The following is a 15500-nucleotide window of genomic DNA, read 5'->3' as shown; positions in this document are numbered from 1 at the left end:
ATTTGCAAACCCTGTATCTGATAAAGGGCTTATATCCGAAATACATAAAGAATTCTTACAACTCAACAATAAAAGCAACCCAATTAAAAAATGGGCAGGGGGGTGGGCTAAATGGATGATGGGTATTAAAGAGGGCACACGTTGGGATGAGCAATGGGTGTTCAATGTAAATGATGAATCACTAAATTCTACTCTGGAAACCAATATTATACTATATGTTAACTAACTTGAATTTAAACTTTTAAAAATAGGCAAAGGACTTAAACAGACATTTTTCCAAAGGAGATATGCAAATGGCCAACAAGCAAAAGAAAAGATGCTCAACATCACTAATCATTATAGACATGCAAATCAAATACACAATATACCACTACTTTATGTCACTAGGATGGCCACAACAAAAAGAAATAAGGAAACAAGTATTAGCAAGGATATGGAGAAATTGAAACCCTTGTACATTGCTGGCAGGAATGTAAAGTAGTACAGCTGCTATGGAAAAACAGTTTTGTGGGTCCTCAAAAAGTTGAATATAGAACTCCCATATTACCTATCACTTCCGCTCTTAGGTATAAACCCACAAAGAACTGAAAACAGGACCTCAACCAAACTTGTACACAAAAGTTCACAGAGACATTATTCACGATAGCCAAAAGATGGAAGGTAGAAAACAACTCCTATGCCATTATGGGGTTTGGGAAATTCTTGTTTTTCCTTTATTACTGACATGAGTATTTTCCTCAGTAGACTTTCATGAAGAATTTATTGATAAAATGGGAAAGGTTTCACATTATCACTTCAACTACAATCTTCTATCAAATTTACCTCCCCCAAGCTATGTGTTAAGCTTTCTGATAAAAGAAAACAGGATCTTACATTTGTTGATTTATACATGCTAGGCTAAATTCCTCAAAAATAGGAATTACTTATTGACTTCTACGGAGCCAGGGCCAGGCAGAGTACCTGACATTTTGTGGGCACTCAACAGATTTTGCTTGAGCAGATATTTGGTTGAATTGTATTTTATAATGCCTCGTCTAGAACAGTACTTTAAGTACAGAATGTCCAAAAATTTTTGATATTTAAAAATTAAAAGCTTTAACATATGAAACAAATCTTTAAATTAGGAATGAGTAAAGCTCAAAAGCGTTGTAGAATATCAACTATAGATAGCTTCTAATAGTATTTCAGGGTTGGACTACTATTTATATAAAAATAGATCATTGTGCACTACTTTCCAGTTACTGCTTTCAACAACTGACAGTTATGCTTAACGACTCAAAAGTATCCCACCATCTGGGCATTTGTTGATTAGTTCCTTTTCTTGTATTACCAGTGAATACATAACTCAGGCCTATGTAAAAAAATGATTTGCTTTCATTTTTGCTCCTGAAGTTTTAAAAAGAAGATGCATTAAAGAGCTACTGTAAATCCCTTAAGCACAGACATTTAACAGAGACTAATGAAATTACTCATCTGAAGAAGGTATAGAATGTTCTTTTCTTTGAACTAATTATGTTTTTATGATTAGCGGAAAAGAAGACTTTAAAGTCCATGTAGTGTCCCTGCCAACTCATCCTCTAGAAGGGGATAGAGGAGTGTGTGGGGGAGGGAGGAACAAATCATTTAGGAATTGAGTCACTGTGAGAAGGTACAGAAGGTAGTCTTCTCTGTACACAATGCATGCAGATTATTACCAGCCAGCTCTAAAATGACCATTTCTTTATCTCGTTTACTAAAAATCAACCAAACAAACAAAACAAATCTAGATTATGATGATCAAAGGTAACCATGAAGCTGGTAAAAACACAAAATTATTTTATTTGCCTGAAGAAGTTAGACTCCCCTGTAAATTAATATATGAACCATTATTTCTTTTACTGATAATAAGATGACAGAAACATAGGTAGTTTGCTCTATATCAAAACACTAGCAGAGAGCTGAGTCCAAGATGGTGGAGGAGTAGGAGATGTTAGTTTCGTCTGGTCCCAGGAATTCGGCTAGACACCTATCAAATCATTCTGAAAACCTGAGAACTCAACCGAGATCTAAGAAAAGAATACCCGCAGCTCTACAAAGAGAAAAGTGACCACTTTCTGCAAGGTAGGAGGTGCACAGAGGTCAATCCTAGGTGATATATGTAAAGAAACACTGTGGGGAGGTGAGTCGGGAGTAGAGGAGCCATCATCAGCCAGCACCAGAAAGTGATATGACAGCAGAACACAAAATCTGAACTTTTAGAAGTCCACTCTACTAAGAGATGCCTCTGCCTGAAAGGTGCTCAGGTGGTGAAGCGGGGCAGAATCCTAGGGGGGATAGTGTGGTCTCAGGATCCTCGGGGTCATGGGAAGACCGGGGGTGCCTGAGTTCCCAGGCATCAGAACAGGGAAGACAGCTGCAATCAGTGAGAGCCCAGCAGTGGGCTCTCAGCTAGGAGTTACCATATACCTCGAACCGGAACCACGGCAGAGTCAGGCAACTCCTCCCTGAACAGGGGCCCAGCGAGCAGCAGAACTGCCACGAAACCCTCTCCTCCCTCCCCTCCCTCCCCTGGGAGGAGCAGCATGGGTGCAAGCTGCAGGAGCCTGCAGGGTTTGGAGCCTCTAAACAGGGTCGTGTGTCTGAGAAACACTCAGTCACAGTCTGGGTGAGCATGGAGTATGGACAGAGACCAGGGGCACAGGAGTGATTGACTGCTTTTCCCTGGGGGCGCACTGAGGAGTGGAGCCCCAAGCTGTCTCTGCTCTGGGGCTGGCGACTGGGAGACAGACATTTTCATTCTCATTCTCTTAAGTGCTGTAGAAAACCTTCAAGGAACAAAAGAAACACAGAATAATCCTTAGCAGATTAGTTCATTTGGCCCCTGGCAAGGGTGGTGCAATTCCACCTGGGGCAAAGACACTGGAGAATCAGTGCAACAGGCTCCTCCCCCAGATGATCAGCAAGAACATCCTGCTAAGACCAAATTTACCAATCACAGAGAATTGCAAAACTGCAGCAGTAGGGAAAAATAGTATATGGAAATTCATGGGTTTCTTCCCCCCAGGATTCTTTAGTTTTTCAATTTTATTACTTTTCTCTTTCACTTCCAAACAACTTCTTATTTTATCAACTCTTCTTTCTAATCCTTTAATTTCCATCATTACAGTTATATTCTATCCTTTCAATGTATTTCATTTTGTTTTTCGGTGTGTGTGTGTGTTTGTGTATGTGTGTGTGTGTGTGTGTTTTCTTTCTTTATAATTTTCGGATGCATATCTTCTAATAAACTTACGAAAGTACACTCAGGACATAGTGGATTGCTCTGTTCTGTTCACCTGTCTGCTTATATTCTTTTTTTTTTCCTTTTCTCTTTTCATTTTTACAGTTACATTCTATCCTTTCATTGTAATTGATTTTATTTTTGTACATATATGTTTTTCTTTCTTTACAATTTTGAGATTTAGTTTTCTAACAAACTGACCAAAATACAAAGAATCCAGTGTATTCCTCTATTCTGTTCACCTGTCTGATTACTCCCTTTTTTAAAAAATTTTTTAAATTTTTTTTTCCGGTTTCAGGTCTCTTCTACTTTGTTTAGTGTATATTTTTCTGGGGTCGTTGTTGCCATTTTAGTATTTCATTCTCTCACTCATCTATTCTTTGGACAGAATAACAAAACAGAAAAAAAAAAGGAATAACAAAACAGAAAAACTCATCTCAAAAAAAGAAAACAAGAAGTAGTACTGATTGTCAGGGACCTAATCAATACATATAAGTAAAATGCTGGAACTACAGTTAAGAATAATGATTATACCCAGCAGTGCAATTGCAGGGTCATAGGGAAGCTCTATTTTTAATTTCTTGAGGAATCTCCACACTGTTCTCCAGAGTGGCTGCACCAACTTGCATTCCCACCAACAGTGTAAGAGGGTTCCCCTTTCTCCACAACCTCTCCAACACACGTTGTTTCCTGTCTTGCTTATTTTGGCCATTCTAACTGGTGTAAGGTGATATCTCAATGTGCTTTTAATTTGAATCTCCCTGATGGCTAGTGATGATGAGCATTTTTTCATGTGTCTGATAGCCATTTGTATGTCTTCATTGGAGAAGTGTCTGTTCATATCTTCTGCCCATTTATGATTATCTGTTTTGTGTGTGTATTTACCCCAAAGATACAGATGTAGTGAAAAGACGAGCCATCTGTACCCCAATGTTTATAGCAGCAATGGCCACGGTCGCCAAACTGTGGAAAGAACCAAGATGCCCTTCAACGGACGAATGGATAAGGAAGATGTGGTACATATTCATGATGGAGTATTATGCCTCCATCAGAAAGGATGAATACCCAACTTTTGTAGCAACATGGACAGGACTGGAAGAGATTATGCTGAGCGAAATAAGTCAAGCAGAGAGAGTCAAGTATCATATGGTCTCACTTATTTGTGGAGCATAACAAAGAACATGGAGGACATGGGGAGATGGAGAGGAGAAGGGAGTTGAGGGAAACTGGAAGGGGAGATGAACCATGATAGACTATGGACTCTGAAAAACAACCTGAGGGTTTTGAAGGGGCTAGGGGTGGGAGGTTGGGGAACCAGGTGTAGGGTAATAGAGACTGCACGTATTGCATGGAGCACTGGGTGTGGTGCAAAAACAATGAGTACTGTTATGCTGAAAATAAAAAAAAAAAAAAGAATAATGATTATAAAGATAAGAGCTGGGCTTGAAAAAAGCATAGAAGGCACTAGAGAATCCCTTTGTGGGGAAATAAAAGAACTAAAGTAGATATCAAAAAGATATCTACTTTAGTAGATATTTAAAGGATATTAATGAGATGTAATGAGATGTAATTAAAAAAGGATGTTAATGAGGCTCTTATATGATAAACGAAGAATAGAGAATTAGTGATATAAAAGACAAAATGGCATAGAATAAAGAAGCCGAGACAAAGAGAGATAAACTACTGGATCACAATGGAAGAATTTGAGAGATAAGTAATATAATAAAGCAAAACACGGTATTAAAACAACTGGGACTCCAGAAGAAGAGGAAAGAAAGAGGGGAGCAGAAGGTATACTGGAGCAAATCATAGCAGAGAATTTCCCTAATCTGGAGAAGGAAACACACATCAAAGTCCAAGAAGCACAGAGAACCTCCCCTCAAAATCAATAAAAATAGGTCAACACCCTGACATATAATAGTGAAACTTGTAAATCTCAGAGACAAAGAGAAAATCCTGAAAGCAGCTCAGGACAAGAGGTCTGTAACTTATAAGGTATAAATATTAGATTAGCAGACCTATCCACACAGACACTGCAGGCCAGAACAGACCAGCATGATGTAATCAGGGTGCTAAATGAGAAAAACATGCAGCCAAGAATACTTTACCCAGCCAGGACGTCATTCAAAATAGAAGAAGTGATAAAAAAGCTTCCAGGACAAACAGAAACTAAAAGAATTTGCAATCACCAAACCAGCCCTACAAGAAATATTGAAAGGTATTCTCTAATCAAAGAGAGAGCCTAAAAATAACATAGACCAGGAAGGAACAGAGACAATATACAGTAACAGTCACTTTATAGGCAATACAATGGCACTAAATTCATATCTTTCAATAGTTACTCTGAATGTAAATGGGCTTAATGCCCCAATCAAAAGACGATATCAGATTGGATAAAAAAGTAAGACCCACAGATATGCTATCTGCAAGAGACCCATTTTAGACACAAAGACACCTCCGGATTGAAAGTGAGAGGGTGGAAAACATTTATCATACTAATAGACATCAAAAGAAAGCTGGAGTGGCAATCCTTATATCAGACAAATTAGATTTTAAACCAAAGATTGTATTAAAAGATGAGGAAGGACACTATATCATAATTAAAAGGTCTATCCCACAAGAAGATCTAACAATTGTAAATACTGACACCCCTAACAAGGGAACAGCCAATTATATGAACCAATTAATAACAAAATTTAAAAAAAAACTGATAATAATACAATAAGAGACAGTAAGAGTACAGGACTTTAACAGCTCCCTCACTGCAATGGACAGATCATCTAAGCAGAAGATCAACAAGGAAATAAGGGCTTTGAATGACACACTGGACCAGATGGACATCACAGATACATTCAGAACATTCCATCCCAAAGCAAAAGAATACACATTCTTCTCAAGTATACATGGAACATTCTCCAGAACAGATCACATGAAAAGATCACAAATCAGGTCTCAACCTGTACCAAAAGATTGAGATCATTCCCTGCATATTTTCTGATCACAATGCTTTGAAACTGGAACTCAATCACAAGAAGAAATTTGCAAAGAACTCAAATCATGGAGGCTAAAGAGCATCCTACTAAAGAATAAATGGGTCAACCACGAAATAGAAGAATTTTTAAAATTCATGGAAACAAATGAAAATGAAAACACAACTATTCAAAATCTTTGGGATATAGTAAAGGTGGACCTAAGAGGGAGGTATATAGCAATACAAGCCTTTCTCAAGAAACAAGAAAGGTCTCAAATACACAACCTAACCTTATACCTAAAGATGCTGGAGGAAGAACAGCAAATAAAGCCTAAACTCAGCAGAAGAGAAACAATAAGGATGAGAGCAAAAATCAATAAAACAGAAACCAAAAGAATAGAACAGATCAACGGAACAAAGAGCTGGATCCTTGAAAGAATTAATAAGATTGATAAACCCCTGGCCAGATTTATCAAAAAGAAAAGAGAAAGGACCCAAATTAATAAAATCATGAATGAAAAAGGAGTGATCAGAAACAACACTGAAGAAAAGCAAACGATTATGAATACATATCATGAGCAATATATGCCAACAAATTGGGCAATCTGGAAGAAATGGATGCATTCCTGGAGACATATAAACTACCAAAACTGAAACAGGAAGAAATAGAAAACCTGAACAGACCCCCATAAACAGCAATCAAAAATTTTCCAACGAACAAGAGACCAGGGCCAAATGGCTTCCCATGGGAATTCTACGAAACATTTACAGAAGAATTAATACCTATTCTTTTGAGCTGTTTAAAGAAATAGAAATGGAAGGAAAACTTCCCAACTCATTCTACGAGGCCAGCAATACCTTGATCCCAAAACCAGACAAAGATCTCATCAAAAAAAGGAGAATCATACCCTGAAGAACATGGATGCAAAAATTCTCACCAAAGTACCAGTCAATAGGATCCAACAGTACATTAAAAGAATGATTCACCAAGGGCGCCTGGGTGGCTCAGTGGGTTAAGCCGCTGCCTTCGGCTCAGGTCATGATCTCAGGGTCCTGGGATCGAGTCCCGCATCGGGCTCTCTGCCAGCAGGGAGCCTGCTTCCCTCTCTCTCTCTGCCTGCCTCTCTACTTGTGATCTCTCTCTGTCAAATAAATAAATAAAATCTTTAAAAAAAAAAAAAAAAGAATGATTCACCAAAAACAAGTGAGATTTATTCCCGGGCTGCAAGGGTGGTTCAACACCCACAAAGTAATCAATGTGATATACTACATAAATAAAACAAAGGACAAGAACCATCCTCTCAATGGGTGCAGAAAAAGCAACTGAGAAAGTACAGCTCCTTTCTTGATTAAAACTCTTCATAGTGTAGGGATAGAGGGAACATAACTCAATATCATAAAACCCATATACAAAAAACCCACAGCAAATACCATTCTTAACAGGGAAACACTGAGAGCTTTTCTCCTAACGTCAGGGGCACAGCAGGGATGTCCATTATCACCACTGCTGTTCAACACAGTACTAGAAGTCCTAGCCTCAGCAAACAGACAACAAAAAGAAATAAAACGAATCCAAGTCAGCAAAGTACTCAAACTCCCACTCTTCCCAGATGATATGATACTCTATGTGGAAAACCCAACGACTCCACCCCGAAATTGCTAGAACTCACAGGAATTCAGCAATGGCAGGATATAAAATGAATGCACAGAAATCAGTTGTCTTTCTATACACTAACAATGAGACAGAAGAAAGAGAAATTAGGAGTCAACCCCATTTACAATTGCACCTAAAACCATAAGCTACCTAGGAATAAACCCAACCAAAGAGGCAAAGGATTGGTACTCAGAAAACTACAGAACACTCAAAAAAAGAAATTGAGGAAGACACAAAGAAATGGAAAAAATGTCCCATTCTTATGGATTGGAAGAACAACTATTCTTAAAATGTCTATGCTACCAAGAGCAATCTATACACTCAATGTAATCCCTATCAAAATACCATCAACTTTTTTCATAGAGCTGGAACAAATTATCCTAAAATTGGTATGGAACCAGAAAAGACTCCCGAATACCCAAGGGAATGTGGAAAAAGAAAACCAAAGCTGGTGGCATCACAATTCTGGACTTCAAGCTTTATTACAAAGCTATAATCAAGACAGTATGGTACTGCCACAGAAACAGACATATAGATCAATGGAACAGAATAGACATCCCAGAAATGGACCCTCAACTCTATGGTCAACTAATCTTTAACAAAGCAGGAGAGAATGTCCAATGGAAAAAAGACAATCTCTTCAACAAATGGTGTTGAGAAAATTGGGACAGCCACATGCAAAAGAACGAAACTGGACCATTTCCTCACACCATTCACAAAAACAGACTCAAAATGGATGAAAGACCTACATGTGAGGCAGGAATCCATCAAAATCCTAAAGGAGAACAGAGGCAGCAACCTCTGTGACCTTGGCCACAGTAACTTCTTGCTAGACATGTCTCCAAAGGCAAACAAGGCAAAAATGAACCACTGGGACTTCATCAAGATAAAAGGCTTTTGCACAGCAAAGGAAACAGTCAACAAAACCAAAAGACAAGTGACAGAATGGGAGAAGATATTTGCAAATGACATATCAGATAAAGGGCTAGTATCCAAAATCTATAAAGACCTTATCAAACTCGACACCCGAAGAACAAAAACATGAACAGACATTTCTCCAAAGAAGACACACAAATGGTCCACAGACACATGAAAAAATGTTCACCATCACTTAGCATCAGGGAAATACAAATCAACAAAACAGTAAGATACCACCTCATACCAGTCAGATGGCTAAAATTAACCACTCAGAAAGCAAAAGATATTTGCAAGGATGTGGAGAAAGGGGAACCCTCCTACACTGTTGGAGGGATATACAAGCTTGTGCAGCCACTCCAGAAAACCATCCGGAGATTCCTTAAAAAGTTGAAAATAGAGCTATCCTATGATGCACCAATTGCACTACTGGGTATCTATCCCAAAGATACAAATGTAATGATCTGAACACTGGGACACCTGCTCCCCAGTGTTTATAGCAGGAATGTCCACAATAGCCAAACTCTGGAAAGAGCTCAGCTGTCCCCTGAATGATGAATGAATAAAGAACATGTGGTATGAGTATACACACACACACAATGAAATACCACTCAGCCAACCAAAAAAAAAAAAAAAAAAAAAAATCTTGCCATTTGCAACAACATGGATAGAATTAGAGGGTATTGGGGCACCTGGGTGGCTCAATGGGTTAAGCCTCTGCCTTCAGCTCAGGTCATGATCTCAGGGTCCTGGGATTGAGCCCCACATCAGGCCCTCTGCTCAGTGGGGAGCCTGCTTCCCCCTCTCCCTCTGCCTGTCTCTCTGCCTACTTGTGATCTCTGCCTGTCAAATAAATAAATAAAATCTTTAAAAAAAAAAAAAAGAATTAGAGGGTATTATGCTGAGTACAATAAGTCAATCAGAGAAAGATAATAATATGATCTCATTCATGTGGAATTTAAGAAACAAAACAGAGGATCATAGGGGAAGAGAAGAAAAAATAAAGTAAGATGAAATCAGAAAGGGAGACAAACCTTAAGAAACTCTTAACCACAGAAAATAAACTGAAGAGTTGCTGGAGGGGAGATGGGTAGGGGGGTGGGGCAACTGGGTGATGGACATTAAGGAGGGCACATGATATAATGAGCACTGGGTATTATGTAAGACAGATGAATCACTGACCTTTACCTCTGAAACTAATAATATATGTTAATTGAATTTAAAATAAATTTTTAAAGACTAGCAGAATCTGAAATACAGAATATTATAATACAAAGAAGTATGATTTTGATAAGACTTTTGTAGTGTTCAGAAATTATTCTATAATTAACTTATCAGCAAGAAAAGGTAGGTCACAAGAGGAACCCACACACAAGTAATGGTTCTATGAGTGCCACTTTAAGAGTAGACGGAAGATATCTTCCCCCAATAATGCCTACAATCTGTTCCTGACCCAAAGTCCAATTGAACAGTGGCACCTTGTTAATCTCCATAACCTGCAGTAAATTAAAGTCATTTAGGAAAGTGCGATTACTTAAAAAAAATGATTATGTGAAATAATCAAACAATACTGAAATATTTCCAGCTGCTTACAATCTTTATTAAAAAATCTAAGCCTATCTCTGATTTTCTTCAATGTTGAAATTCTTTTTTAAAGATTTTATGTGAAGGCAGACATTTAACCAACTGAGCCACCCAGGCGTCCCTAAATGGCAGAAATTTTGTACAGAAGAAGCAGGAATCTACACCCTACTTATATTTAAATAAGGAGGAGAGTAATGACAAAAAATAATTAATCCCATATATTCAGTTTGTCATTGTTGATTCATCTGTTTTAAGCTATTTTAAAAGCTCAATTCACATGTAAAACTTAAATCCAAAAAAAATGTTTAGGCTTGTTTCATTTAATGTGGAAAAAACTAAAACATTTATTTTGTTTTAGTAGAAAATAACTGTATGGTTTTAGATGGTACCCTATAAACAATCTGTTTAACTGGTGATGGTTCATTGACCTTTCCTTCAAGTATTTGCTTTAAATAGTTCAGTTTTTTAATTTTTAAAAATAACCGAACCAGTCAGTTAAGTATCTGCCTTCGGCTCAGGTCATGATCCCTGGGTCCTGGGATTGAGCCCCACATCGGGCTCCCTGCTCACTGGAGAGCCTGCTTCTCCCTCTTCCTTCTGCCTGCTGCTCAGCCCACTTGTACTCTTTGCGTCAAATAAATAAAACCTTTAAAAAAAAAAAATGACCAAATCACCATTCAGCTTTTTGGTAGAAAACAAAATTAATCTGAAAAACAAGAATCAGTAATTCAAAATATATAATGCTTGCTAAGAATGAACCCTCATAGCAAAAGACACATTATGCATAATAAGTGATTAATAACCCAAGAATGCCTTTTAGCGGGGGGAAATATGGGTATTCCTGACTAGTGAATCACATCTATTCCTCCTACTACTCTCAATTCCTCAACTCTTAAAAGAGAAAAAGGACACAATCTGGATTTTCTCAACCTGCTCTCTCCTTAACCTCTTGCAATTTGGCATTCTATGTACCATTTCACTTAAAGGGGTCATCAATAAATGATAATATTAAATGAAATGGGTCTTCTCACCCCTCAATCCTTATCATCATGGATCTTTTTATGGATTTTTACACTGCTGGTGAGTACATTTTTAAAAATCTTTCTTCCTTGCTTTCTAGATGTCTGCCTCCCACTCCTGTCAGTAGGACTATTTAAGGCACGCCCTTAACTCTGCTCTACACTCCCTCTTGGAAGGTCCATGACATTTCACAGTTATGCTCAAGTTAGTGATTTCTGGCATCAGGAAAAGCCTGGTTCCACCACTTCTTAGCTGCATAATCTTGGCCCTAACACATAACCTCTCTAATGACTCTGCTTTCTTCTCTGTAAAATGGGTATAACAGTAGGGCTGTTGTGAGTAGTAAAGGGACAACATCTAGCAGAGTTAGCTGGCATATGTTAGATGCTCAATATGTGGTATTTATTATCAGGTTTGGTATTTTGCTGCCATTTTATTCCTTTTTTATAAAAGCCAAGCTCACTATTTCTCCCCTAAAACTTACAAACCCTTTATAAGTTTGTCAGTCGTACAAATATTAGCAATGACTTTTCAGTTTACTACAAACCCTTAGGATCATCTCTAATCCTTCCACAGGGACCTGGTACTCTACAAAAGCTCTCTACAGTGGTCTTCATTTTTGGTTCTATAATTTAAGTCAATCTTATTATTTATTAAATAATTCTAGGCTTGGGGCACCTGGGTGGCTCAGTTGGTTGAGCGTCTGCCTTAGACTCAGGTCATGATCCCAGGGTCCTGGGATGGAGCCTCACATGGGGCTTACTTCTCCCTCTCCTGCTCCCCCTGCTTGTGCTCTCTGCTTTACAAATAAATTCAAATAAATAAAACCTTAAAAAAAATAAAAATAAAAATAAATACTTCTAGGCTCTACCCCAATGGTGGATTCTTCATGCCTTTGTATAATTAGCTATCCCAAGAGCATATGTCATCCACCACTTCAAAACAAACAAAAATTTCTCATATGTCAACCATAGCCACAGGAAAGGAAATACATGAATCAGCACTTCCCTGTCCTAGGATCAATTAGCGTTGCCCCCAACCTCTCCCAATCAGACTACACAAAGCTTTGTCTCCAGTTCTAATCAAATCTCCCTATGTCACTCCATTCCATTTGCCCTACTTTGTTGTAAGGATGACCTCTCTGAGCTTCTGCAAAGAAAAGTATGCTGTAAAATATGCATAAGAACTTCAAAGCAGACATGCAAATAAAAAGAGAACCAGCAACGTATATATGGAAAGTAAATGTCCAAGCCAGAACTTCTTCCAAATGTGAGTAGTTCTAAGGTGCCATAAGTAGCTTAACACTTACTGCTAAGAGTTTTCATATATATGCCAATGTGCATATATACAATAAACAGAAGCTGTGAAAAGGAGTATAGTTACATTTTTCTTTTTCAGTTGTGCAGCATTTGTTTCAGAAAATTAAGAAATATGGTCTTTGGCCTGGAATAGCCCAATACCACACTGTGTTTACAATAAACAGAATACATTTGTTTATAAGCGTGACCTCTAAATTTCTTGCAACAGTACATGATTTAAAACAATAACTTTCTTTCACACTTGTTCAAATATATAATGTGCTAAGAATTCTTTAATTATATATACACCCACAGCCAACCTTATCCAAAAGATGAAATTGATGCGTAAGTGATCACACGTACCTATACATATGTAATCATACACACCTGATTTACACATTTTTATAAGCATTTCATTAAGTCTTTAAAAGCTATGCAAAATATATAGGTGTGATTTTTTTTTTATATATCATGGGTACAACAGGGAGGATCATATCCATCTTTAAATATAACATGAGATTTCATAATAATCCATTTGTTTGATCCCAAAGAGCAAATCTTAGAAGCATCAAATTCTCTTTTCAGATAATGCGGTAAAGACTGAAGCTCTGATTCCAGCTGAAAAGAGGATATATCTGTAACAAGTCTAATGACTAAACAGCTGCAGATTCTAAAAAGAGTTTTATATTACTCTGAGGTAGGCACTAATTTATGCTTTACATTTTCCATCCAGCAGTATCTTTTCAGATGCATGTAAAGGGAAAAGCAACAATACTTAGAGAGCTGGTCTGTGAATCCCTCATTTAGTGAAGGGCAGTAAAAAGAGAAATTTTTTCGATGCAATGTCATTTGCAGCAATCTCGTGGGTTATTTTTTCAAGTATCTGTCCTTCTACCTCTTCAGACCATAAGCCAGAAAAGAGCAAGAAATCTATGGTTTATTTGCCCTTTTAACTAAACTGCCCAAGGAATCAGAGTTCCCATTTAGAGTTGTTTTCCCAAGAGCAGAGATACCTGCTCTCATCTACTTTTATTATAGGCCCATCTTACTGGGACTAACAGTGTGCATTATGAGAACCAGGTACAGGTAACAAATATATATTTGCCAGACACATGGAAAGATAAAAACGATATATTCAACTAATAAAACTTTTTTTACATGAAAGGCAGAAAGAGAGCTTAGATAAGGTTAAAAAAAAAGTATGGGGAAACAGTGATAGGAAGAAGTGGGACAAGACTGAGAGAACACTGTTGGAAGATTTGCATTATTATCAGAAATTTTTCAACTTTAAAACTCAAAAGATTAAGAACTGAAGCATCCATTTATTATGCTGCATAAACAGAGCCATGGTATAAGAGGAAGTACTGTGTTTTTTGAAAGAGTCAAATTTAACAACCTATTTCCCCTGAGTAGTATCCACTGAGGAATTTTACTTTTTTAAAGCTTCAGAAATTTATTATAACTCAAGGCAACTCATTAACAGTATAGAAATTCATTAGAGAGCTTTTCATTTGTTTAATTTCCAACTGCAGTAGTATTTCTTAACAAGGTATTCAAGTTCCTAAATTTATTTTGAGTATGTTTAATTTATCATTTTAAATTCTTAATCATCTTAAATCAATAAGCACAGTATACAAACCATTTTTTGAGGATTTACTAGCCGAGATCTTCAGATAACTATTATCAACATAAGATACTTTGAACACCCAATTTTAACAGGAAATTCATTGAATTAAGAATATTATGATCTAAAACCCAAAAATACATCAACTGTCATGAAACCTTATATCCAAAACATATGATTTTGTACAGCAGGAAAGAAAAAATAAACATAAAAATGGAATCTTCTTTATTTATGCATATATACACACACATATATGTTATGATAGATAGATTTGAGTTTAAATTATGACTTGGGCTAAATTTTTAAACTCCTCTCAGATATAAAGAATTCCATTAGAAAATATCACAAAAAACTTTAACCTTTGGTCTTAACAAAATTATAAACAAAATAGCATGAGGCCATATACTAATACTCAGACTAAATATACCATAACAAGAAAATATTTAACCTAACATTTAAAACTGTTACAGCTGCAATACTTGCCACCTTAAAGTTAGTCCCTGAGTCAAACATGCTTATCACCGAGCAACAGCTATGGGAATCCTGAAAGAACTTCCCTGAATAACTGGTGATTAGTATAATAGTCAAATAATCTATGTAGTAAGATCAGTTTCAAGGCTACTCAAGGGTGATCAACTACAACTAATAATGATAATCATACACTATTATCTGAAGCCCTATTTCATAACCAAACACCTATCCACTACCTTTCAAAATGTGGATTCAGATCTACCAAAGATTTTAAGTTACTGGGTCTTTGTGAAAAATAATGACTGAATGAAACTCCTTTCTCATAAGTAACTTGAACATAAATCTGTCACTACCTTGATTTCTTCTATATCATCTTTTCTTTCTTCCCATTAGGAAGCTTTTCACCTATAAACATAGGTCAACTGAGAAAAAACAGCATACGATTTCAAATAACTAATGACTACCTAATCATGAGAAAGCTTGTCCAAAAGTAGTCTTTTCCTGGGTTCACATGTTCATTCTACTTTATTAAGCATCATTATCATAGCCAAACAGTTTTAATAATATGCCCACATGCACAGAGCAATACATTAGTTTTTAAACAGTTAAACATATACATTATTTTCTTTTTAAAAACCATGTACTTGCCTTGTGTCTGCATTTAAGTACAACTCCATAGGCTCCTACAACAAAAAGAAATAAAA

At 36.9% G+C, this 15500-nt stretch overlaps 1 protein-coding gene across 2 annotated transcripts in view; it reads right to left on the bottom strand.

The window, feature by feature from the left end:
• CDKL5 (cyclin dependent kinase like 5) overlaps nucleotides 1–15500 on the bottom strand; it is a 203354-nt gene that overhangs the window by 108790 nt on the left and 79064 nt on the right. For both annotated transcript variants that reach the window (XM_045996416.1, XM_045996417.1), the window contains exon 3: nucleotides 15445–15479. In XM_045996416.1, the coding sequence (XP_045852372.1) occupies nucleotides 15445–15479 (35 nt within the window). The remainder of the gene's footprint in view (nucleotides 1–15444; nucleotides 15480–15500) is intronic.

This window comes from Meles meles, chromosome X (genome assembly GCF_922984935.1).
Source record: "Meles meles chromosome X, mMelMel3.1 paternal haplotype, whole genome shotgun sequence".
Lineage (NCBI taxonomy): Eukaryota > Metazoa > Chordata > Mammalia > Carnivora > Mustelidae > Meles > Meles meles.
The sequence above is the reverse complement of the archived record's forward strand: the minus strand, read 5'-3'. Positions and strand labels throughout refer to the sequence as shown.